The sequence below is a fragment of the Mobula hypostoma genome, chromosome 23, assembly GCF_963921235.1.
Source record: "Mobula hypostoma chromosome 23, sMobHyp1.1, whole genome shotgun sequence".
In the NCBI taxonomy this organism is placed as follows: domain Eukaryota; kingdom Metazoa; phylum Chordata; class Chondrichthyes; order Myliobatiformes; family Myliobatidae; genus Mobula; species Mobula hypostoma.
In genome coordinates this window covers 15898168-15923018 of record NC_086119.1, presented here as the reverse complement: position 1 = coordinate 15923018, position 24851 = coordinate 15898168, and the positions used below count along the sequence as shown (strand labels likewise).

General features: G+C 42.3%; 1 protein-coding gene across 5 annotated transcripts in view; it reads right to left on the bottom strand.

The window, feature by feature from the left end:
• Positions 1 to 24851, bottom strand: part of LOC134337121 (rap1 GTPase-activating protein 2-like) — a 502203-nt gene that overhangs the window by 295246 nt on the left and 182106 nt on the right. For 4 of the 5 annotated variants that reach the window (XM_063031978.1, XM_063031979.1, XM_063031980.1 and 1 more), the window contains one exon: positions 4247 to 4282. The exons of the other annotated variant lie outside the window; for it this stretch is intronic. In XM_063031978.1, coding sequence (XP_062888048.1) covers positions 4247 to 4282 — 36 coding nt within the window. The remainder of the gene's footprint in view (positions 1 to 4246; positions 4283 to 24851) is intronic. 5 annotated transcript variants of the gene reach the window in all.

Below are 24851 nucleotides of genomic sequence, written 5' to 3'. Positions count from 1 at the left end.
ATGTGTTAAAGAAGAGCTACAGACAGTTGATGGGGGCAGTGTGTTGGTTCCAAAAACTCTCAGAGTGAATTTGTTTCTCAAGATCTCCCTGTGGAGTACCTCTGATGCCCTATGGACCTTACCAGCTGATGGAGTTGAGTTGGGGAACATGCCTTCCACTCAGGCCACAGAATGTGGCTGCCACACAGGTCGGGATGCACAGGCCATAGAGATGAGAAAGGACAAATAATCTAACGGGAAGCAGACGTATTGGTAAATCTGGTACTTGGCACAAAGACTCTGCAGTGCAACGTCACCATGAGATCAGTGGCTTCCACACAGAAGAGAGAGGGAAATGGTATTCCCATCGAGTTGCCAGGTTTTGGACAATACAGATAGTAGGCCTCTGTAGGTCAGGATTGACCATGGATGTTGTGTTCTAGCTGTCTAGAAACACAAGCCAGGGCAGTATGATGTGGAGAGCAAGCTGTTGCCCGTGTAGCAGCTCCCCCTCTCCACGCATCTGATGAACCCAAAGGAAAGGCAGAGACCGATACAGTTTGACACCAGCAGCATCACAGAAGTTGCCAATCAGTGTTGAACTCAATGTCAGACTGTCTTAGGCATTCCTACGTTGGATATTTTGCTTGGGGTTTCCTCCCCCGTGAGTGGGATAGCCGCTAGGCAATGGAGGTTTGAGATCAGAGTTTTCCTTCTCCCAGATGAGCTGCCAACCATGGCTGACGAGCCACATTTGCCTGAAGCAATGGATTTTAAGGAGCCAGTAACCCACCTTTGCCCCTTCTTCTGTCAGTAGGAATGGTTCCACCAGGCTTAGTAGCTAAGGCACTTGTGAAGGCCAGAAGCTGGACTTGGTTGTCAGAGGCTATTGGAGGTGCATGCAATTGGGAGCATTTAACAGGTAGCAGGAGCTTATCCCCATTACCACTGCCGGCTATAACAATAGGGGGTACTGGCAGAAGAACTAACTGCCTCACGTATTGAAATCAGTGGTGGGTTGGCTAGGACGGTCTGTAATTCTGTACATAAAAGTAATAACATCCTAATAAATTCACTCCCTCTGCCAAATCCACTGGAGGAGGACTGGGGAAATCTGCTGTTGACTCCATTGATACTTAACAAAAACATGGCTTGTTTAAGATGCTTAGTGCCTCATGTTCCATCACTGAAGGTCCATGTCCTCCAAATTTTAGATAATTAGAAAATCGGGGTAGCAGACCCAAAAGTCCGGATTACCATGGGACTTGACAGGGAAAGTATAGAGATAACCTTACCCCTGGCCGGGGTGTCCAGGTTCAGAGGTCACAAATTCAAGCTAAGGGGTTCCCTATTCATAATAGAAGGGAAAAGAAATTTCTTCACCCAATGTGTGGCATAGATTTGGAATCCTCTAGTCGGGGGCGGGGGGTGCCAGGAGCCATGGAGGCTCAGTCACTGAGTAAATTCAAGACAGCGATATGTAGATTTTTGAATCTTTAAGGGAACCATTAATTTTGCAGTTTGTACAGGAATCAGCACTGAGGTAAAATTTCCCTCATGATCTCATTAAGTTTACTGAGCTATCCCCTGCAGCCTTGAAACCCCCAGTGTACTATCACTGGAGACAGACCTTTGATTCAGATTTTTTTTTTTTTTTTTTTTTTTTTTTTTTTTTAAACATGGGATTCAACAGAACCTCCAGCAAAGTAATTTTCCGCCCAATTGGTCTGGGGCTGTGTTTATGTTCCTCTTAAGCATCCTCACACTGTACACCATCCAACTCAATCATATTAGCAGTTGCTGTGAAGGCCAGGAGATTGAGGACCATTATTTGCTCATAGTAGTAACCACATTTCTCATGACTTGGCAATTGGCTACAGAAATCTCCAAAACACATCCATAACTGCAGGACAGATGAGGATTCTTACTGCGCAAATGAAACACATAAAAGCTTTAATTGTTTGTCAGTAGTCATCAAGAGCACTCTGCAGGACATAAAGGGAAACAGAGGCATTCTGGTACTTGGCACAGAGACTCTGTGTTTCTCTTTCCACAGATGCTGCTTGACCTGCTGAGTGTTTCTAGCACTTATTATTTATTAATGACTCCATATATGATCCACAAATATGCAGAGGTTGCGATGCACACTGCCTTCTAGCGTAAACATCAAAATGTAAAACTATCATTGCTGTCCAGGGCCATATTAGCCATACAAGCAACAAGATAATTCATTTAACATTGCTCACTCTCACAAATGTACCTTTAAACACATCTGGGCTATGTAGTTGTACCCAGTTCCACATTCTAATCCAAAACCCTGAGCAAAAGAAATGAGTGTCAGCCATTTGATTCCTCCACTTTCTTCTACCATGGCTGATCTTCTACCTCAACTTTCTTGACCTCATCTCCTATCCCTAGAATATTGTAGCATCACTCCGGGAATTCTTAATGAATCCAATGGAAATATACTTATGGACTCTCATTTTAGTCTTTCCACAAGTAGAAGTATTTCACCCTCCATCTACTGCAAAGCTTTTCTTTTTTTTTGCTCAAAACACACAATGTAATGCACTTGTCAACTTAATGCAGTGCTACCCAGTCTCATAGCTGAACTCACTCAGCAGGAGGAGCTTTGTAGTATGGACAGAGATGGAAATCAGGTAATTCAATCTATAATAGATGTAAGCCCAATACAAATTCCCTTTTACAAGGACTGCAGTGATGAACTAACACTAAATTAAGATTACTTAATTATAAAAATACAGCTGTTATTTAATGTCTTATAGGCAGCTTAGAAACGTAATGAACTGTGACAGGCGTCTTCACTTCTCTCTGGGTCTTCTGGACACGTCCGCAATGTTTCAACAACTCTGCTGCTGCCCAGTGGGTGATGAGGAGCTGCAGTATGTTTACTACTGGGCAAGGTATCACTATTTCACACGCCGCCAGTGAGCTCTTCCTGAACTCAGGCATAAATCCATTCAGCACTTTGAGCTTTAGTATCAAAGACTCGAGCATTACCGAGTGGTTCGGCGCACAGCTCAATGCCTAAAAGCCAGAACAGTTCACAAGTCAAAAGTGTGGCTGCGAACCAAGTTCTCTCATGGCAGAGGATGCCCAAAACCCCACAACGGTTTACAAATCCTTCCTGCCCGACTTCCAGCCACTCATTTGTGTGTGTTAGGGTGTATTCTGGAGTTAGGTTATATAACAAATATTCAGTTCAGCTGCAGCCTTTCTTCAGATTTGAATGAGGATTGTAGATTGAATTTAAAATGCAACCCTGAATAGTAGTCTTCCTGGAGCTGTGCACTGGATCAGACAATGCTGATTAACATTCATTTTGGGTGTCTGGAGTGTGAGTGTGAAGATGGAGATGTGTTCAAAGAAAGCAATACAGATACTTTGTAACTATAGAACTGTCCTGCTGTTACCTTCGATCTTTAGCATATAAAAATATCATGTAATATCGACACTCTTCCTCCAAGAGTGTCTCATTCTGTTGAATAAAACACTTCTGTATCCACTAGCTTCATGTCTCTGGTGACTTTGTTCACGTTATAACAGTATGTTCATAACCTGGGGAGGACTTCAGGTTATTTTTCCTATTTCATATAATTCTGCCCAGATTCTGAGCTGTTCCATCACAATATCCAATTCAGGTTATGCTGGCTAATATTTAAACAAAGGCACAAGGAGAGAATCATGTGCTTCTGCACAGACAGAACACTAATTAGAAAATGTGAAAAGGCTCAGTTGAGGTTCTCCTGACCTTTATCTTTAACTTTCGCAGGAGACTCTGGGGGAAGTGGCGCAAACGTGTTTTTAACCATTCATATACTTTCATCCATCTGTGCAATTTTTATTCCTGGCCCTTTCAGTTTATGTTCGCCCAGAGACATGCTAAGAGGTCAGAAAAATCTTCATGGAAATTCAGGAGAGCATAATATCTAATTTGATAATACTTATGGCTAACTGCTAAATTCCAGTGCGGCGTTACAAAATGGGATCAGGTAAGTAAAATCTGCAATAACTTCCCGCAGATCTCAGAATATCAATAGTGCACAGAGTCAAAAATAAAAAAATAAGTGTCAGCATTTCAAACACATGCAGGAAAAGAATCAGATCAATGCTACTTCAATAAGCCCAGTCAAGAAGTGCATGATTATTCAACGTTCTATCAAATATAACAAAGGATTGATGACAATTCTGTAGAATGCTGACTTAAAAAGATGGAGCAGGGTTACAAACACAGCAGGTAACTCACCTCTGTCTCAAGGCAGCCACGGTAGCCTTATCAATCCTGCAAAGAAAAAAGACAAATGAAAATTAATCATTCACAAGTTCTCGACTAAAAGCAACAACCAGGAAAAAAAAACAATTTTCTCTTGATTGGACAAGGTTCCCCTGTATGAATCAGCTGGTGTCCAGGGTTGCAAGCTGTTGAGCATTGGAATGCCTAACTGGCTACACTTGCTGGCACCATACACTGCCCAAGCCCCATTCACTTCCAGCCAGCTATATGCAAGTAATCCCTCCTGTAAAGCAAAAACCTCCCCTAGCAACTAATAGCATTACACTCATAAGTAATCTGTATATTGTACTCCAGTATCATGTTCCAATTCTGCATAGTCCAATGAAATAATCCAGAAAGCAAGAGTCAAAAATCAATCTGAATGCTCTGTTTGGCTGGAATGCAGATGGATTGTTTCCGATTCAATTGATTTACCTTTGCCAGCAAGGTAATTATGCAGAGGTGAGAAACACTGTTGACAAATACTAAAAAACAAGGACAAAATGCTGGCTGCAAATATTTAATCTGACCCTTCTGTGAGATGACCTCCTATGGATTTGCTGACTGGTGTTATGTTTTCGGCAATACTTCAACTGTTGTTTGAGTGAGGCCAGATATTCTCATGCATATACAGCTACACTCAAACAGTTACTTGTACATTGTGTTTTATAGGATAGCTTTTATATTTATATTTGTTGTGTTTTTTTTTTGCTTTTTATTGTTTTCTTTATGCTTATTGTGTATTTTATGCCCACTGGATCTGGAATACCGATCATTTTGTTCTCCTTTACATTCATGTACTGAAGAATGACAATAAACAATCTTGAATCTTGTATCTAGTTTGCACAAAACACCCATGTTGCAGTCTTGTCTTCTCATTTACTAAGATTACGTTTGATTACTCCATCCACAAATTTAATTGCCCCTCTATTGGTAGCCATGTCTGCAGCAGCCAAAGCTCTCAATTCTAAAATACCCTCTCTACACTTCTCTAACTCCCTAATCTATCCCTCTATCCTCTGCCCCCTCTCTCTGAACAAGTGCTTGCTCATCCTTTCCTATAAGACCATAAGACAAAGGAGCAGAAGTCAGCCATTCGGCCCATCGAGTCTGCTCCACCATTTTATTATGAGCAGATTCCATTCTCCCAATTAGTCCCACTCCCCCGCCTTCTCACCATAACCTTTGATGCCCTGGCTACTCAGATATCTATCAATCTCTGCCTTAAATAAACAACCTTTCCCCATCTGGCATTGGACACAATTTTCAGCTGGGACCAATTCTATGAAACTGCTTGGAATTTTAGCAACAATGGAGGTGCCCCAATCTATGTAGTGAACATTGATAAATGGTCAAAATAAACAATTCAGTAATGACACAAATTAAAGCTTTATCCCAATTAATTATACCTAGAAATCAAATCACAACCTGAAAAGATGGTGGGGGTAGCAATGCTTCCCTGTCTAATGTTGAGTCACAGAGGAAGACTAAAACATGCCAGGGTGATTTATTTTCATATATATTAATTTAAAAAAATCAGTAAAGAGCTTTAAAGGCAAAACCTTGTTACTCATGACCAGTGTATGGGAGAAAACAGGAGAAATTTCTTCACTGAGACAATGGTCAGAAGGTGGAACTTGTTACCACAATGTGTAGCTAAGAGAAAAGGGTGAAAATGGATTAACATGTCAGAGAGAAAGGAATAGAAGGAAATGCTGCAGGAGCAACATCTCATATTCTGTCTGGATAGTCTTCAACCTGATGGCTTGAACATCGATTTCACTAATTTCCAGTAACCGCTCCCCTTTCCACCTTGCTCCAACTCCCATTAGTTTTCCCTCATTCTAGTGGCCCTCTCATTCTTTCTGTTCCTTTCCCTTGCCCCCATGACCTGTTCATCACTTCCCTCTGGTTTCCCACTTCCTTCCCATGGTCCACTGTCCGCTTCCATCAGATACCCTCTTTTTCAGCCCTTTACCCTTCCAGCCTCGGACATCATCCCCCTTCCTCCTCACCTGGTCTCATCTATCACCTGTCAGTTTGTACTCCTCCTCTTCCTACCACTTTCTTACTAAGGCTTCTACTCCCTTTCCATTCTGGTCCTGATTAAGGATCTTGGCCCAAAACATTGAAGGTTCATTCCCTTACTGCCTGACTTGCTGAGTTCCTCCAGTATTTTGTGTGTGTTGCTTCAGGAGGAAATGTAGATGGTTTGGATGGCTTGTATACTCCATTAACATTAAGTGGCCTGTAAATGGCTTCCAACACTTCTTATTCTGTCAGAACATTAATGCATGGATGATTCTTGAGGGGGAGTAGGTAAGTACTTGCATTCAAAAAAGGCAAAATAAGGACATGTCAACTAGGAATGACAACAGCCCACAATAGACTTACCCTGTAAATTTCTATCCCCGAATCCTTGAGGGTAGAAATGTTTTTTTGTTCCATAAAAAGGAGTAAGATTAGGCCTTACTGCCCTCAAGTCTGCGTTGGCATTTGATAAGATTATCACTGGCCTCTATCTCCACTCCCACTCTCCTCCTCATGCTGGTCTTCTCCTCTCTCTAATCTTTGTCCTGAGGCAGGGTTTTGCCCTGAAACTTCAACAATTCCTATCCCCTCACAGATGCTGTTTCACCTACAGAGTTACAGATTCCAACATCTGCATTCTCTTGTATCTCCATGGCTGTTCTGACCTTGGCCACAATCACCTGTTGTAATCACCTCCACTTCCCTGTTTGTCTCCCTCTGGCATTGACTCCATTATGAAGCCGAACATCTGTCTGACACAGCCTCTACACCTCACAATTCAACAGAATTTCAACAACTCACAACTCCTTGAGGGAAGAAATTCCTTATCTTCACCTTTACCATGCAACACTTTATTCTGAAACTGTGGCTCTCGTCAGACGTGATGGGCAGCTCATCCAGAAGAAAGAAACTCTGATCTCAAACCTCCACTGCCTTGAGGCTATACTAACTCATGGGGAAGGCTTTGGGAGTAAACCACAAGGAAAAATCCAGAGCTGGAGTCCTTAAGGCAGTCCTACACTGAGTTCAAATCTGACTGGCAACTCCTGAGATGCTGCTGGTGCCAAACTGCAACAGTCTCTGCCATTCCTTTGGATTCATCAGCTGTGAGGAGAGGGGGAGCCTGTTGCATGGGAAACAGCTTGCTCTCCATATCATACTGCCTTGGTTTGCACATCATGTAGACAGCTAGGATGCAACGTCCATGGTTGTCCTCGACCAAAGGAGGGCCTCAAAGGTCATTCTTTTGACCTCCAATGGGTATAGGCCCAGCCTGCTCAATCGTTGCATAGATCACGACAAGGTATGCTTCTAAAAAGAGATTCATGGACTCTACTGCATTATCACTTCAAATTTAATTTAAAAACTGGTGTTCCTTCCACTTTATTTTAAGTCATAATGTGTACCTTTCTCCCAGACTCAGCTCCTGAACTCACAGTTGTTTTCCTAAGGTATCATCCCATCATCGAGCCCTGCCCACGTAGCTGAAATCTGTATCTGCTGACGAGAGGTGGAGACTTAATGCACAGAAACAGACACTTAGGTGCACTGTCCACACAGATCATCAGTCACCCATTTGCACTAATCCTGTATTAATCCCATCTTTTATATTCTCATCAATTCCCCCCAAATTGTACCGCTCATCTATACACCAGGGGCAATTTACAGTGGCGGTAAGACATTGAAAACCTACAGCACAATACAGGTCCTTCAGCCCACAAAGTTGAGCCGAACGTGCCCCTACCTTAGAAATTACTAAGCTTACCTATAGCCCTCTATTTTTCTAAGCTCCATGTACCTATCCAAAAGTCTCTTAAAAAACCCTATTGTATCTGCCTCCACCACCGTTGCCAGCAGCCCATTCCATGCACTCACCACTCTCTGCGTAAAAAATTACCCCTGACATCTCCTCTGTACCTACTCCCCAGCACCTTAAACCTGTGTCCTCTTGTGGTAACCATTTCAGCCCTGGGAAAAAGCCTCTGAATATCCATGCAATCAATGCCTCTCATCATCTTATACACCTCTGTCAGGTCACCTCTCATCCTCCGTCGCTCCAAGGAGAAGAGGCCGAGTTCACTCAACCTATTCTCATAAGGCATGCTCCCCAATCTAGGCAACATCCATAGGAGCAGAATTAGGCCATTCGGCCCATCGAGTCTGCTCCGCTATTTTATCATGGCCGATCCATTTCCCTCTCAACCTTATTCTCCTGCCTTCTCCCTATAACCTTTTGTGCCCATTCTAATCAAGAATCTATCAACCTCCGTCTTAAATATACCCAATGACTCGGCCTCCGCAGTCACCTGTGGCAATAAATTCCACAGCTTCACCACCCTCCGGCTAAAGAAGTTCCTCTTCATCGCCGTTCTAAAGTGACATCCTCTATTTTGTGACTGTGCCCTCTAGTCCTAGACTGCCCCACCATAGGAAACATCCTCTTCACATCCACTCTATCTAGGCCTTTCAATATCCAATAGGTTTCAATGAGATCCCCCCCCCATTCTTCAAAATTCCAGCAAGTAAAGGCCCAGAGCCATCAGTCGCTCCTTGTACAAAAAGCCGCTCATTCCCCGAATCATTTTTGTGAACCTCCTCTGAATCCTCTCCAATGTCAGCACAGTGGCATAGTAACCTACCAACGTGCATGTCTTTGGGATGTGGAAGGAAATCAGAGTGCACAGAGCAAACCTTGAGGAGAATCTGCAAACTTTATACTGACAAAATCTGAGGTCAGGATTGAGTCTAGGTCTCTGGTGCTGTGAGGGAATGGAAGCCCACCAACCTCATATAAACCTCCAATCTTGATTTCATGCTCAAGAGGGATCTACTTTCCCTACACAACCCAATCAGCCCTGGAGCTGGCTTTCTGTGCTCTGTGACTCTGGGTCTAAGCCAGGGGCGTTTCTATGGAAAATAGTGCCTATGGTAAGCACTGAAATTGTGTCCAAACATCTGACACCCATCTTTTAGATAACTTTACCATAATATCAGCTCAAAAATACAAGTCAAGCTCGTTAATCTTTTAATTAACAAATTAGGGCTACACATGAAAATTATAACTGCACCTTCCTTGCTTTCACTGATGCAAATTGGTCTATGATGTGATCAAAGTCAGGTTTACAGCTTCTTCTCTTTCTACACTCAGGATCACAGAGTCTGCCTTGACCCAAGGAGGCTCTTAAATACGAAAGTATTAGTTTTAACTTGCTGAATGATCTCTCACAGTTGGCGATGGAAACTGCGATGGTTATTATTATCAGAATAGCAATGCGAAGATTGGGGAAGATGCTCTTATCTCCATACTGAACAATAACTTCAAAAAGCTCTTCAGGTCTTGATATTTTCATGTTGACCCTCCTTGATAGCAACATTCTGCAATCTAAAATTTCTTCATATAGCTGCTGTCCATCAACATCAGAGCTGTACAATTTGCCCAAATTTTCGCACTTCTTCTTTAGGTTGTTACTGTCTGCGCCGTAACACAGTCCCTTGACATCGAGAAGGAACCCAAACTTGCCGTCAGTGTTGTGCAAATGAGCGAACCTTTCGTCCATTTCTCTGTGAAGGCAGTCCAGTGTTCCCTTCATGACTCTTTCCATTTCCTCCTTAGCTGTTAACCCAGCGTCTCTCGAGTTCTCATCAGCCGGTCGTTTCTTTCGTCTCTCAACTTCAATATTCCATTCTTGACAGAGACCGACTCCTTCTTCGAGTGCCTCACTGACTAACACATCTCTTTCATCATAAAAATGATCTCGGAGGGCTTTCAAATCCAGGGCAGCATCGTGGAAGTTCATGCTAGGATCTTGTAGCCTCTTTTGAATACAGTCAATGTGAATGAGTACTTTGTTCCAAAATCCTAGCAACATCAGAAAATCATAACTCAACATGTGGTTGTACAGCTGCCTTGCGTCACTTCTTGTTTCACTGGTCTCGCTTTCATTGTCTATCATGTCCTGGAGAACTTGAAGTATCTTCTCAAGGTACTTGTTGACAGACTTCACTGCTTCTGTCCTTGCACTCCACCTGGTTTTGGACTCCGACTTAACAACCACAGGCACGGTGTTTTCGAGTTTTTCCCTGTGCTATGTTGAACAAGAGAAAAACACGTAGAGGGCTTCGATGGTTCCAAAAAACATGACCATCATTGTATCCTGCTTGGCTGCATGTACACCCACCAAGTTGGGTGAGTGATTGTCACAATTCACAAACACTGCCAGATTATTTTTCTCACTTATTCTTTGTGAACATCACTTCTGTGGTCCAGCCATCACAACAGTGTTGTCATAGCACTATGACCAACAATCTTGTAGCTCTATTTCATCCTTCTCTAGCTGTTTCAAGATGTCTTCAACCAAGCTCTCAGCATCCTACTTGGCTTATCTGGATAAAACCAAGGAAAGACTCTCTAACACAGACTGTTTTCTTCTCAAAATCAACTTCCACATATCTCACTACTTCTGACATCTGCTCACGGTGTGCCTGATCAAGTCGAACGCAAGACCATAGTACAGTACTTGGCTTTATGAATGCTTCTCAGTAAACTCTGGTGAACGGTGGATGCCATCATGTGGATGAATTCATTCTGGATACCCGGTGAAAGATAAGACATGGATCCAGGATGACTTTCCAAATGAGTGAGGTGTTCTTTTATGGCAGGGTCAAAGATGGCCATTAGTTTCAGTAAGCCAAGGAAATTTCCCACATTGGAGTCATCGTCTAGCTGAAGTGACTCCCTGTGTCCTCAAAAAGCCAGGTTCTGAGTCGCAAAGAATTTTATGCAGTGAAGGATTCTCATCAAGATATCACACCACTTCTGTTTTTCTTTTTCAATCTGTGACTGAAATACCGCGTCAATAACTCCTCTATTTCCAGCTAAATTCCTTTCCATTTCTTTCCACTGTGTGAAGCAGTCCCAATGATTCTTGGCATTTTCATGAACACTATTCCTTTCAGGTGCTTTCCACTGGTTGAATCCACTTTCCTGCTCCAATGAGGATTGATGGTCTGACCGGGAATAGAGAAGACAACAGATACAAAATGCAGACTTTTTAGAAGGGAAATAGACCAACCATGAGCAAGTCATTTCCTCACCATGGCCATTTCCCAATTTCCCCTTCAACCAAGTTTTGTTCATTGAGCAATTAGTTGTTGGTAGGAAAGGCCCCTCACTGTTTTGGAAATATTTAGAACCCAGCTTTATTATTTCTATTCTCAACGCGTCAGGCAGAATTGCTTTTCCAGTATCCTTGTGGAACTTCAGAAGTCCAATGAAATGCTGTTCGATCACTTCTGGTATGACAGTTCGAGGCTCTTTGACGCCATCCAGTTCACTAGGTTCAGTGTCGTCAGATTCAATCTCGTCAGGTAAAATCTCGTCAATAAACTCAACATCACACCACCACCATCGCCTTCCCCTCCTGTCATGTCCACGTTCTCCGTGGCAGCCTCACTCTTAATCTCGTCATACTCGGATTTATCTGACTTGACTTCCTCCTTGGTTTGTGATGCATTTGTACTTGATCCACCTTCGGATTCTAACAAACTTGTAGCAGGTGCAGGCGACTCCATGGAACATGGCAAACTACCTGTCCTGGGCTTTTCAAAGAAGGGCATGAAGAACTTGCTCAACTTCTCGGCTTGCTCCACCTCCAACTTTCATCTCTTCCATTCTTCAGCTCCACTTTCCTTCTTCATGAAGAAATGTTTCATGGTCTTCTTACACAATGCTCTGAAAGGCCATCCTAGTGCTTCTCACCCATGATAATCAAAGACAGATCATACATCTGAAGAAAATTCTTTTTTCACTACCCGAGGATGGCTTGTCTGACTTTAATAGAAACTGCTCAGTGGCGCCCCCCTTCAAGTGGTGCCCAGGGCATGTGCCATACCTGCCATACTTTAGGGACACCACTGTTCTAAGCAGTACTGCTGCATAGTTTTAATGAAATAAATAAATTCATTTGCTTAAAAATATTGTTAAAAAACTCACTATCAAAGGATAAACCTTTACAATTCCTTTCAAGGAAACATTTTGTGAGAATTTAGTTGTTAGGTTCAGTTGCTAAGTGATATTCTTCTGCATTCTTGTGGAAGTACATTGTTGCTGTTGGCAGCCAGTACAACACCAATAAAAGTTCTGCAAATTGGTTGCAAGGATATGGTGCATTATTCAATTTCTCTCATTCACACCACTTCTCCGACACTTCGGCACGAATTCCAAGCTTCTAATCAAACCTCAGCCTCTTCTTTTGTGCTTCTCAAGGCCAGCAAGTAGAAAAGAAATGACTCTTCAAACTATCATCCCTGAGACAGTTTAAGGATAACGAGTTTGCTATTTAGGATGAGGATGAACAGAAATTTCTTCACTCAGGGTCTATGAAGTTTTGGAATCCTGCACACTTTAAGACTTAGATTAAATATATTATAATTTAATTTTATTTTATTTAGAGATACAGCACGGTAACAGATCCTTCTGGACCAATAAGCTCACACCACCAAATTAGATCCATGTGACCAATATATCTAATAACCCATACATCTTTGGAACATGGAAAGAAACCACAGCACCCAAAGGAAACCCACATAGAGGGAGGGAGAGAGAATGTACAAACTCTTTACAGACAGAACCGGGGTCTCTGGCACTGTAATAGCATTACCCTAACTGCTACCTTACAATGCTGCCCAAAGGAGCCAGATTAATATTGAGAGCAGAAGGAAATGGGATAAAAAGCATTGAAAAGGCAAGGAATCAGTTGAAACCTCACTGAATGGAGACACAGATACTGGAATCTGGAGCAACACATGAACCTCTAGAGGAACCCATTGGGTCAGGCAGCATCTATGGAGAGAAATTGGCATTCGATGTTTCCAATCCCAATCCTAATGAAGAGTCTTAAACAGTAATGTTTTCCTCCATAGATCCTGCCTGACTCGCTGAGTTTCTCCAGCATTCTGAGTGTTGCGTCACTCAACACTCAGGAAGTGGTGAATGACCATTTCCTACTCCAAGTTCTTATTCTTAGCATGTGCAAGTATACATCCTGTAAAGCCTTCATTAGTGTCTAAGCTCTGCCCTTTGCAGAACATTGAAGTTTCACCCATTTTGCACATGAAGCACTCTTCTGACTTTCTGCCTGAGAACATGCTAATTGAGCTCTGATCTAGGGTCAGTTTTGTGCGCAAATTATACTTTAAAGTATAAATTTGATCATCACTGAACATAAAATGAACAGAGAATTGAATTTGAATTTGTTTTCATAAGCCCAGGGCACCGCAGTTGAACCAAACACTTATTCATCTCCTCACAATGGGAGGTCAGAAGATTGACAAGTCAAAGTTAAAAATAGAACCCCATGGGTTGCTTGATGTATGGGTCTCACCAAAGGTTTAAAAACCATTAGTGCAGTAGAGCTATGTTTGAAACAAAGCTTGAGGTATTAGCTTCACTGTGCATGGTGGTTGGAAGCCTTATGGTCAGTGCTGGACATCCATCACACCATCTCTACAAATCCCAAGAACATGGCTGGGAACAACTATGGAGTAACATCATGTATTAAAATAGCATTTTTTTTTAAAAATGGTCTTAGTTGTGAAAATATTAAGCATGGGTCACATAAAAGCTATCAGATAGATCAGGGGTTCCCAACTTTTTTATGCCATGGACCAGTACCATTAAGCAAGGACCCCAGATTGGGAACCCCTGAGATAGACAGAACACAAACTTCAGAGCACAGAAGCAGAACAAACAACACATTGAATTCATTCTAGCTCTTTGAATAGCAACATATTCAACGTCATTCCTCCACTCTTTCCCCTTAGCCTAGCAAGTTATTTTCTTTAGAGTGCACTTTATAACCACTTCATGCATTCTTCATTTATTTTGGGATAGGGCTTACTGGAAAGGCCAGCTTTTCATTGCATGTTCTTAACTGGCCTTGAAAAGAAGTTGGTGACCTGCTTTCTGAATCCAGTGTGGTCCATCTGTGGTGAAGGTACTTCCGTGCTATAAGTAGTGAGTTCCAGAATGTTGACTCAGTGACAAAACGTGGACTATATTGAAAATGGTAGGCTAGTGAATAAAATTATGGCTGAAAATTCGTGATTTGAGATTTAAAGTTATTTATTGTCATTTTTCAGTGTGCAAGTGTACAAAAGAATGAAATGATTGTTATTCCAAATCCAATGCAACACAAAAAAACACAAGAAGCATAAAAACACAAAAAGATATAAATATAAAAGCAATCCTATAAAACACTATGTAAGCAGCAGTGCATGGGGGGGGTGGAATGAAGGGTGCGGAGGGGCTGTGGAGAGGAGTGGATGATGTGAATGTAGTGGTGGAGGCGTTGATCAGCCGGACGGCCGGGGGAAGTAACTGTTTTTGAGTCTAGTGGTCTTGTTGTGCATGTGGCGTAGCCTCTTCTCAGAAGGGAGTGGTACAAACAGTCTATAAGCAGCATCGATGGGATCCTTCAGATATTGCTGATCATTTTCTGGCAACTTATCCCGAATCATATTCCCACTCTCTCCCTGTGCCCCCAATGCCTTTTGTGTCTAGAAACCTATCCATCTCCTTAAATATATTCAGTGCCTTGGCCTCTGCAGCCCACTGTATCATTTTACAGGTTCACCACCCTCTAAACAGGGGTTCCCAACCTGGGGTCCAGAGACCCCTCAGTTAATGGTAGGGGTCCATGGCATAAAAAATGTTGGGAACCCCTGCTCTAAGTGGAGAAGCTTCTCCTCATCACAGTCTTTAATCTCCTGCCCTGACAAAAGTTCGTAAGCTTCAGTTAGATTTATGCACATTCTCTTCAATTCCAGTGAATACAAACCTAATCTCTCCTTAAACATGGGTTCTGTCATCAATCTGTGAACCTTTACTGCCCTCCTCCTTTGGCAAGCATATTCATTCTTCAGAAAGGAAGCTAAAACTGCACACGAAGGTCCAAGCATGGTTTTACCAAGACCTCAAATGGTTCAAATGGTTCCAATTGTTATCAGAGAACATACACAGTTATTTTGCTCTTCGCAGACATTCCCGGAAACAGACCATTGTCTAATTGTAGCAAGACGTTATTAATCCAAAGTCAGAAGTCAAAGTCATAGTAATTTATTATCAAATATATCTATGTTACCATATACTAGAGATTCATTTTCTTGCAGGAAATTCACAGGAAATAAAGGAATATAATAGAATTTATGAAAAACTATACATGAACAAAGACTGACAAACAACCTTGTGCAAAAAAAAGACAAATTTTATAAATAAAAAAAATTAAAAATAGTGAGAACATGAGTTGTAGAGTCCTTGAAAGTGAGTCGGTAGGTTGTAGAATCAGTTCAGAGTTGTGGTGAGTGTAGTTATCTACACCAGTTCAGAAGCCTGAAGGTTGAAGGCTAATAACTGCTCCTGAATCTGGTGATGTGGGACATCAGGCGCCTAGACCTTTTTCTAATAGCAGTAGCAAGACAAGAAGAGAGCATGGCCTGGATGGTGGGGGTCCTTGATGATGGATGCTGCTTTCTTGTGGCAGCACTCCATGTAAATATGCTCAAGGCTTTGCCTGTGATGGGCTGGGTTGTATCCACCAGGGCTAAACTTACTTTGTATGAAGGTCTATATGCCTTATGTCTTCTTAATAGCACGTGTCACTGGTGCACAAGGTCAACAATGCTTCTTTGTACATAACCGCTTACCATTCCGACACCATTTAAATCAGGGGTGCCCAACCTGGAGTCTATGGATCCCTTGTTAATGGTATTGGTCCATGGCATGAAAAGGTTGGAGAGTCCCTGATCTAAATAATATGCATCCTCGCTGCTTTTCCTACTGAAATGAAAAACTTCACATTTATCCATATTAGACTGAATCTGCCTTGCCCTTTGCCCATTTGGCCAATTGCACTGTAACCCCTCTGCAAACTCCTTGCAATTCCACCCAACTTAGTGCCATTGGCACAGTTTGAAGAAAAAAAATCACAGCCTGTTGCTCTATCCAAATCATCCAATCAAATAATGGAGAGTTTTCAATTGTAGAGGGTCGCAGTGCACTGAGGATTGTGAGGCTGGGTGGCTGGAGGCAGAAGGGTATTTGATGATACCTCCAGCAGTAAGTCCAACCAAAGATGGCAATTGTACTGCACCGTGGAAAGGACTTCAGCAAAAGTTAAATGGCTGTAACAATCTCAATGTGTAAAGGCCTGAAGCAAAATGACTAGTGGAAGCATAACCCTCAGTAAGGCAAGTTTGAAGCTCATTCTTCAAACGACTATCTCTCACGTCAAAAGTCTCAAAAATATAAATTTTCTAAGTTTCCCTGAGGATACTTTAACAGCATTCATTAACTGTGCCACATTATAATTAACTGGTAGTCAGATATTTTTTTCCAGTAGCTGTGTCTGCAGGCTTAGAAATATCACCAGTCTCCTGACAACATGCTTTCACATAAATATGTCCTCAACCAAAACTTGCTGCCCACAACTTAGTTCCAAGTCTTGTTAACCCATTTATGCCAATGCTGCTCCAGATTTTGATAACATTTCAGTCTTAAAATCATCCCATATCCAAGTCCCTTGACTGATAGCCTCCTACCTCCGATCCCTCTGGATCTCTTTGCTCTTTCATTCAACCTGAGGTTTCTCAGGTTAATCACTCTACCACAGGTGGATAGGAGAGTAATTAACCTTAGCAATTATACTTCAACCTTCCTCTGCTGTGAAACTCCCTCTTTAACACTTCATCTCATTAACTCTCTCTCCTTACTCAATTATGCTGTCTTACATAAACATGTACTTGTGTTTTATGTCAACCTGTCAAACTTCAGGCCAAGCCACTCTGGGACTTGTGTTAATATTATTTTGTAACTGTGTGTACGGGATTGTAACTATATGCGCTGTGTGCGACTGTATGTACCTTGGCCCCAGCAGAGCAATGTTCTGTTTAGCTGTATACATGTGTTTGGTTGAATGACAATAAACTTGAACTCTGTTATCATCTGTCCTAATCTCTCTCCATCCATCTCTCCCTCCAACTATGTGGCCTGGTGTCATATTTTTGTTTTATCATAAACATTGCTTGGTTACTTAAGATGCCAGAACAGTCAAATAGATGCAATTTTATGTTTGTTTAGCTGATGCATTTTCTCCAAACATCCAGTTTAATCTATGTTTGGTTTCTGCATTGTTCTGTTCCCTTGCTCTATAAAATCAAAATGTTCTGAGTTTTCATTCCAGCCTCAAGGAAACTCATTCATCTAAGATAAAAATCAGACACATTTGTCTCAGACTTTCTCTGTCGCCTGCTGTAACTGTGGCATACTCAATCATCTACCCAGCCTCTAGCTCTCTACTCATCCCAGGGACGTGTTAACAATCAGCTCAAATAGGTGAGACAATAAACTGGGCTTTAATAATACATGGAAAGTGTATTGTCTCTTTCTTGGGTCCGCAATTGTGCAAACATTTAAAAGAAGATCCAAAATGAAAGCAAAATCTATTATAAAATAAAATACAAACCATAAATAGACAAAATTAGCATATAGCTGATGTTACAAATGAGAATCAAAAGTGAAATTGCCAGGTATTCTGCAGCCAATATAACATTCTTGTAGGAAGAATCAGGATTAACATTTCAAGTTGATAAACCCTAATCAGAGGTGGGAATAATTAGGGACAAACAGGTTTTAAAATGCAGATACACACAATTACATTCACCTTACTCCAGATTCAGGGTGGATGGGGAATAGGCGCAGGAATGAGATCTGATCCCTGTAAATACCTCTCCTGCTGAATAACATGAATTCAAGTTATTTTACTTTGTTGCGGCCCCTACTGTCCCCACAGTAGAGTAACAGAGTAATGCTATTACAGCACCAGCAACCTGGTTTACAATTCTATAGGAAGTTTGTACGTTCTCCTCATGAATGCATGGGTTTCCTCTGGGTGCTCCAGTTTCCTCCTACATCCCAAAGACGTGTGGGTTAGTAGGTTAATTAGGGGGTGTAACTGGGGGGGGGCACAGGCTCACTGGGCCGGAAGGACCTGTTGCCGTGCTGTATCTTTAAAATAAATGAATAAATAAATAAATCCATCCAGACCATTAGCTCCATTTTACAGTGAAGCAGCTACTTGAGCAGTTCTGGCTAATTAATCTTTTGGAAGCAAATGAGATTTACAGGGAAAGAAATGGTTCTCCCAGCCCCATATAAATGCAAATTAAGACATGGATTATCTGAATGTACAGGGCACGTTTAATTACTCCCTAATATCCATTTCATATTCTGAAAACTGTTACTATATGAGAAATGGGAATAGATGTTAATAGTTCTGTACTTAGAAATTGAACACTATGTTTGATTTATTTAATCAGAATAAGCAGCAAACACCATATAATATGTTGAAGATTAAATGCAGCATGGTGCAAAATATTTACCATACAATGTTTGTGAGAAGATGACTCATCCCACAGTTCCTCTTACCATGTGGGGTCTAACCTTCTGTTCTGATTCTTCTGTGGGATTTTAAGCTGACTGGCAAAAAGTGCTGCAGGGAACAGAAAGACAAGCCTTTTGCGCAGCATATACACTAGAGACACTGCAGATGCTGGAAATCCAGAGCAACACACACAAGATGCTGGAGGAGCTCAGCAGGTCAGGAATATGGAGAGGAATAAACAATCGACCTTATCACAATGCAACACTGACTCAGTCTGCAGCAGTGGCAGCACCGAGGTTCAGCTTATACAGAGGTTAAGTGCTCGGTCTTACAAATAAACCCCTACCTCTTTAATGTTATACAGCTGTCCTTTACTATGCGCTGTATGTGAAGACATTACAACATTCATATTCTTCTTCCTGCCCGTTACACCACTGATGTTTAAGATAGCGATGAAGGTCCTCCATCACTCTCTGCCGGTACCGCTGCACACAGATATAGAAGGGCATTCTTCATTGCGGTTTCCGTAACAATTTTTTTTGACCAGTCAGGGATGTTAGTACTGAGCTGAACCCCCAGACCCTGAAGGACCGGTGGATCACTCTTAGTCCGGCCTCTACCCTTCGACCAGTTTGGCATGGGTGACCCTACCTGGAGCCAAAGCATGAAGCCTTGATTCCAGCCAACATAGTTCTCTGGGTCGATGAGGCACGCAAGCCTCCAAACCCAACGGCAAGGTTGTGGTTCTCTTGAAGAAACATTTACATTCCATGAACAAATATTCCTCACCTGCACATCTGGTGCTCTTCCTCCTTCCCTTTCTCCCATGGTCCATTCTCCTCTCCCACTAAATTCCTTCTCCTTCATCCCTTTACCTCTTCCTCCTAGCACCTCCCAGCTTCTCCCTTCATTCCACTCATCTCCCCCTTCACTTGGTTTCACCTATCATGTGCCAGTTTGTACTCCTTCCCCTCGCCCCAATCATTCCGGCTTCTTCCCCTTTCCCCTCCAGTCCCGGTGAAGGGTCTCGGCCTGAGTTCAATCCTCTCCATAGATGTTTCCTGACCTGCTGAGTTCCTCCAGCACTTTGTGTGTATTGCCCTTTATGCAGTGTGTGTTTCGAATCTGGTCATCATTGCCTGCTGGGGTGTTAGAGGCCGATTCAATCAAGGCTTTCAAAAAGGGCTTTTGCGAAGTCTCTTTCAAAAGGGGAACTGGAACAGTCTTTGGAATTAGTTGTAGGGGAAAGGGCAGGGGGTGGGACTGCTTGATTGCAGACAGCCCATCACCATTTCAAGAAGGCAAGAATCCTCCATCTCTGCTGCTTATTATGCATTCTTATTCAGCTGCATTTTATGTCCTACGATAACAAATTCCTCACCTGCCATTAAAAAACACCAGCATATTGACCTCATCTCGGCCCCTCACTGTTCAATTAAGAAGAAACATTTCCTTCTTGAGGTTAGCCGTACTTGGGTTGTTTTCTTTGGAGCAGAGCAGGCAGATGGTGGGGGGGGGGGGCGGTGGGATTGATAGAATTGTATATTTTTTCCCTTTTTCTTTTTTTAATTTTTTATTTATTTTTAAAATAATACTTTATTTTAAAATTTTGAGTGTAAAAAATAATGAGAGGCATAGTCAGAGTCCATTTCCAAAGTTGGAAATGTCAAATGCTAGAAAGCCCGGCTTTAAGGTGGGCCAGGGATGGGGTGGTGGAGTGGAAGTTTAAATGAGATTTATGAGGCAAAAGTATTTTTACCACAGACTGATAGGTGCCTGGAATGAGCTGCTAGAGGAAATGGTGAAGGCAGATATGAGAGTAACACTTTAGAGGCATTTACTCAGGCACATGAAAAGGCAGGGAATGAAAAGAGATGGACAATGGGCAGACAGATGAGATTAGATTAGCACATGGATCAGTACTGATATAACGGGCTGAATGGCCGGTTCTGGTACTATTATATGTTGTTACCAAAGAACCAACAGCAGCCATGGGAATTCTGACTGTTTCAGTCTTTGCCTATCCCTTCAACGTCCAAACAGGATCACCACCTCTGACCTTTGATATATCCCTGGTTTCCATCACCAATGACAGCATTCCTTTCACTTGCCTACTCTCCGAGCTCTGCAATTCTCACCCCAAGTCTTCAATTTCTTATCCTGCTTGAAGACCCTCTTCAAAACCTACCACTTCCAGCCACAATTTGATGACCTGAAGAATGAATGCCCAAAGTCATATTTTGTTTAATTTAATTTTTTTTTTAAAAATTGACATACAGCATGGAATAGGCTCTTCCGGTTCTTCAAGCCGTGCTGCCCAGCAACCCCCCCTGATTTAACCCTAGCGTAATCCTGGGACAATTTACAATGACCAATTAACCTACTAACCAGAGTGTGGGAGAAAACCCGAGCACCCGGAGGAAACCCATGTGCTCACGGGGAGAACGTACAAACTCCTTAGAGGCAGCGGTGGGAATTGAACCTGGGTCAGTGGTACTGTAAAGCGTTGCACTAACCACTACCGCCCCACCTATGAAATGTCAAGGATTTTTTTTTTGCCATATTATGGGTGCCATATAAATGTAAGTTGCTGCTCTAGTCTTTACTAGGGCCTGAGTTTTGCTGTAGACCTGTTCCCATCAAATGCCCAGTCACTCACTCCCTTAGCCCCATGAAGAAACCTTAAACACAATATTCTGCAGATGCTGGAAATCCAGAAGAACACACACAAAACACTGGAGGAACTCAGCAGGCTAGGCAGCAGCAATGGAAAGGAATAAACAGTCAACATTTTGGGCCAAAGGTCCTGATAAAGGGTGTTGGCCTGAAATGTTAACTGTTCATTCCTCTCCATAGATGCTGCCTGACCTGCTGATTTCCTTCAACATTTTATATGCATTACTATGAATGAAACTTCAGTAATGGGAAACTGATTTCACCCCTAATTCTCTAGTATAGGTCAGCAGCATTTCTACATTTTCAAGGATTCTTTCACATCAAGGTCAGATTTTCATATCAACATACTGAATTCATTGGATCTGTCCCTATTAAGGACTCAGGATTACAGTAACTTGAATAAACCCCAGTCAGACAGCAGGAAATTGGCAAGACAATCAGTAGTTGGAGACATAATCAGAATTTCTAACTGTGTTGAAGAGATTTCTCTGTTAATTAATTGCAAATAAACTCAGAACAGAAATAAACTGTTGAAATATTCATAGCACTCAGAGAATTCCTGGCAATCATACTGATACTAACGTCTTACAGGCTTTTCCACCATGAGTGAAAAGGGATTTTGACACCATTTCCCAACATTCACCACCTCATAAAACCTTTCACATTCTAAAATTAGAAACTCCTTAGGAAACCCACATCCACCTTTCAAGAAAAAGGGTGGGGGAAATGTTGGTGCATTGTACAGATGTGTCTTCAGATGTCTCTGACAAATGTTTCCATGCACAGTTAATATTGAGACCATGTCTACACAATCAATATTCTTGGCTGCCTGGATAAGAGTGTAAATCTTATGAGGATAGGTTGAGGAAGCTAGGGCTTTTCTCTTTGGAACAAAGGAAGAAGAGAGGTAACTTGATAGAGATACAAGATGTTAAGAGGCATAGATCAAGTGGCTAGCTACAGACTTTTTTTTCTAGGGCAGAAATGGTGAATACCAGGGAACTTAATTTTAAGTTAATTGGAGGAAAGTACAGGGGGATTGTCAGAGGTAAGTTTTTTTTTCCCCCCCACAGAGAGAGTGGTGGGTATTTGGAATGCCCTGCCAGAGGTGGTGATTGAGGGAAATACATTAGAATCAGAATCAGGTTTACTATCACCGGCATGTGACGTGAAATTTGCTAACTTAGCAGCAGCAGCTTAATGTAATACGTAATTTGGCAGAGAGAGGAAAAAAAACATAATAATAAATAAACAAGTCAGTTACGTATATTGAATAGATTTTTTAAAAATGTGCAAAAACTGAAATACTGTATATTAAAAAAAGTGAGGTAGTGTCCAAAGCTTCAATGTCCATTTAGGAATCGGACGGCAGAGGGGAAGTTGTTGTTCCTGGCACAAGGACGATAGAAGATTGGGGGGGGGGGGGGGAAGAAGGGTTAGATTGATCTTAGAGTAGGCTATAAGGTCAGTACAACATTGTGGGCTGAAGGGCCTGTACTATGATTTAGTGTTTCTGTTTTATGTTCTATTAATGTATGAAACATATGGTGGCAACATTTAGGGGACATTTAGGCAGGGATATACAGTACTGTGCAAAAGTCTTAGGCTTATATATATATAACTGGGGTGCCTAAGACAATTGCACAATACCGTAGTAACTTTATGTATGACACTGTACTGCTGCTACTAAAGAAAAAAGTTCATGACATCTGTGAGTGATAATAAATCTGATTCTGATAAGGGCCTCTATTGTGAACTGGGAGTGGGAAGGGGACAGGGAGAGGGGAATTACACCTGGAAAAAGGGGAAGGGAGAGGGAAGCACCAGAGAGACATTCTGCAATGATCAATAAACCAATTGTTTGGAATTAAATGACCCGAGTTCGTGTCTCAGAGCTGGGTACACCTACTCTACCCTCCACCCCGGCCCTCCTTCTTTGCCTCCTGACCGACACCCCTCCTGTGGCACTCCACCCTCGCCATTCCCAACATCCTTTGCTCTCGTCATATTTACAAACATACACCCTGCTCCACATTGACAAATACAGTAGTGCCTAAGTCTTAGGCACCCTAGCTATAAATATATATATATTATATATATCTATACAGTATTGTAGGTGGAAACCTAAGTACTTTTACGTCATTGATTTTAGCATCATCTATTTGTACAATAGCTGGATCTAACACCACGGGAAGGAGAAGAGATTTGAAATGTTATGCATCGTCAGAATCCAAGATTATCCAGGGAAACACACACTAAACGCTGGATGAACTCAGTACATCAGGCAGCATCTAGAGAAAGGAATAAAGAGTTGACATTTAAAGAGCAAAGAGGTCCTTCTGCAGCTGTACAGGGCCCTGGTGAGATCACACCTGGAGTACTGTGTGCAGTTTTGGTCTCCAAATTTGAGGAAAGACATTCTTGCTAATGAGGGAGTGCAGCGTAGGTTCACAAGGTTAATTCCCGGGATGGCGGGACTGTCATATGTCGAAAGATTGAGCGACTGGGCTTGTATACTCTGGAATTCAGAAGGCTGAGAGGGGATGCTCTGCCCCAGAAGGCTGTGGAGGCCAAGGCTCTGGATGCCTTCAAGAAAGAGATGGATAGAGCTCTTAAAGATAGCGGAATCAAAGGTTATGAGGATAAGGCAGGAACTGGATACTGATTGTGGACGATCAGCCATGATCACAGTGAATGGCGGTGCTGGCTCGAAGGGCCGAATGGCCTACTCCTGCACCTATTGTCTATTGTTTCGGTCCAAGACCTTTCATCAGGCCTGGAAAGGAAGGGGGACGAAGCCAGAATATGAAGGTGGGAGGAGGGGAAAGTGTAGAAGCTAAAAGGTGATAGGTGAAGCCAGGTGAGGGGAAAGGTCAGTGAGTGGGGGAAGGGTGAAGTGAGAAGTGAGGAGGTGGTAGGTGGAGAAGGCAAAGGGCTGAAGAAGAAGGCATCTGAGAGAAGAGGAGAGTGAACCATGGGAAAAACGGAAGGAAGAGGGGCACCAGATTGAGGTGAGAAGAGATAGGAGGGGAACCAGAATGGAGAATGGAAAAAAGACAGAAGGAGGAGAAAGAAATTAGAGAAATTGATGTTCATGCCATTGGTTGGAAGCTATCCAGTTGAAATATGAGGTGTTGCTCCTCATCATGGCAGTAGAGGAGGCCATAGATCGATGTGTCAGAATGGGAATGGGGATCAGAATTAAAATGGTTGGCCACTGGGAAATCCTGCTTGTTGTGGGTGGAGCAAAAGTCCAAGATCATCCAGGTATGTTTTACAGACAATTATCCTCTCTCTGTTGAGGTGTAATGGCTGTCATGAAGTAGGAAATACAGCAGTTAACCAATCCATGCTCAGCAAAATCCCACAAACAATATCGTGACAGCAAGTAACCAGACGGATCAGTTTGTAGCTGATGGTCAAATATTTGCCAG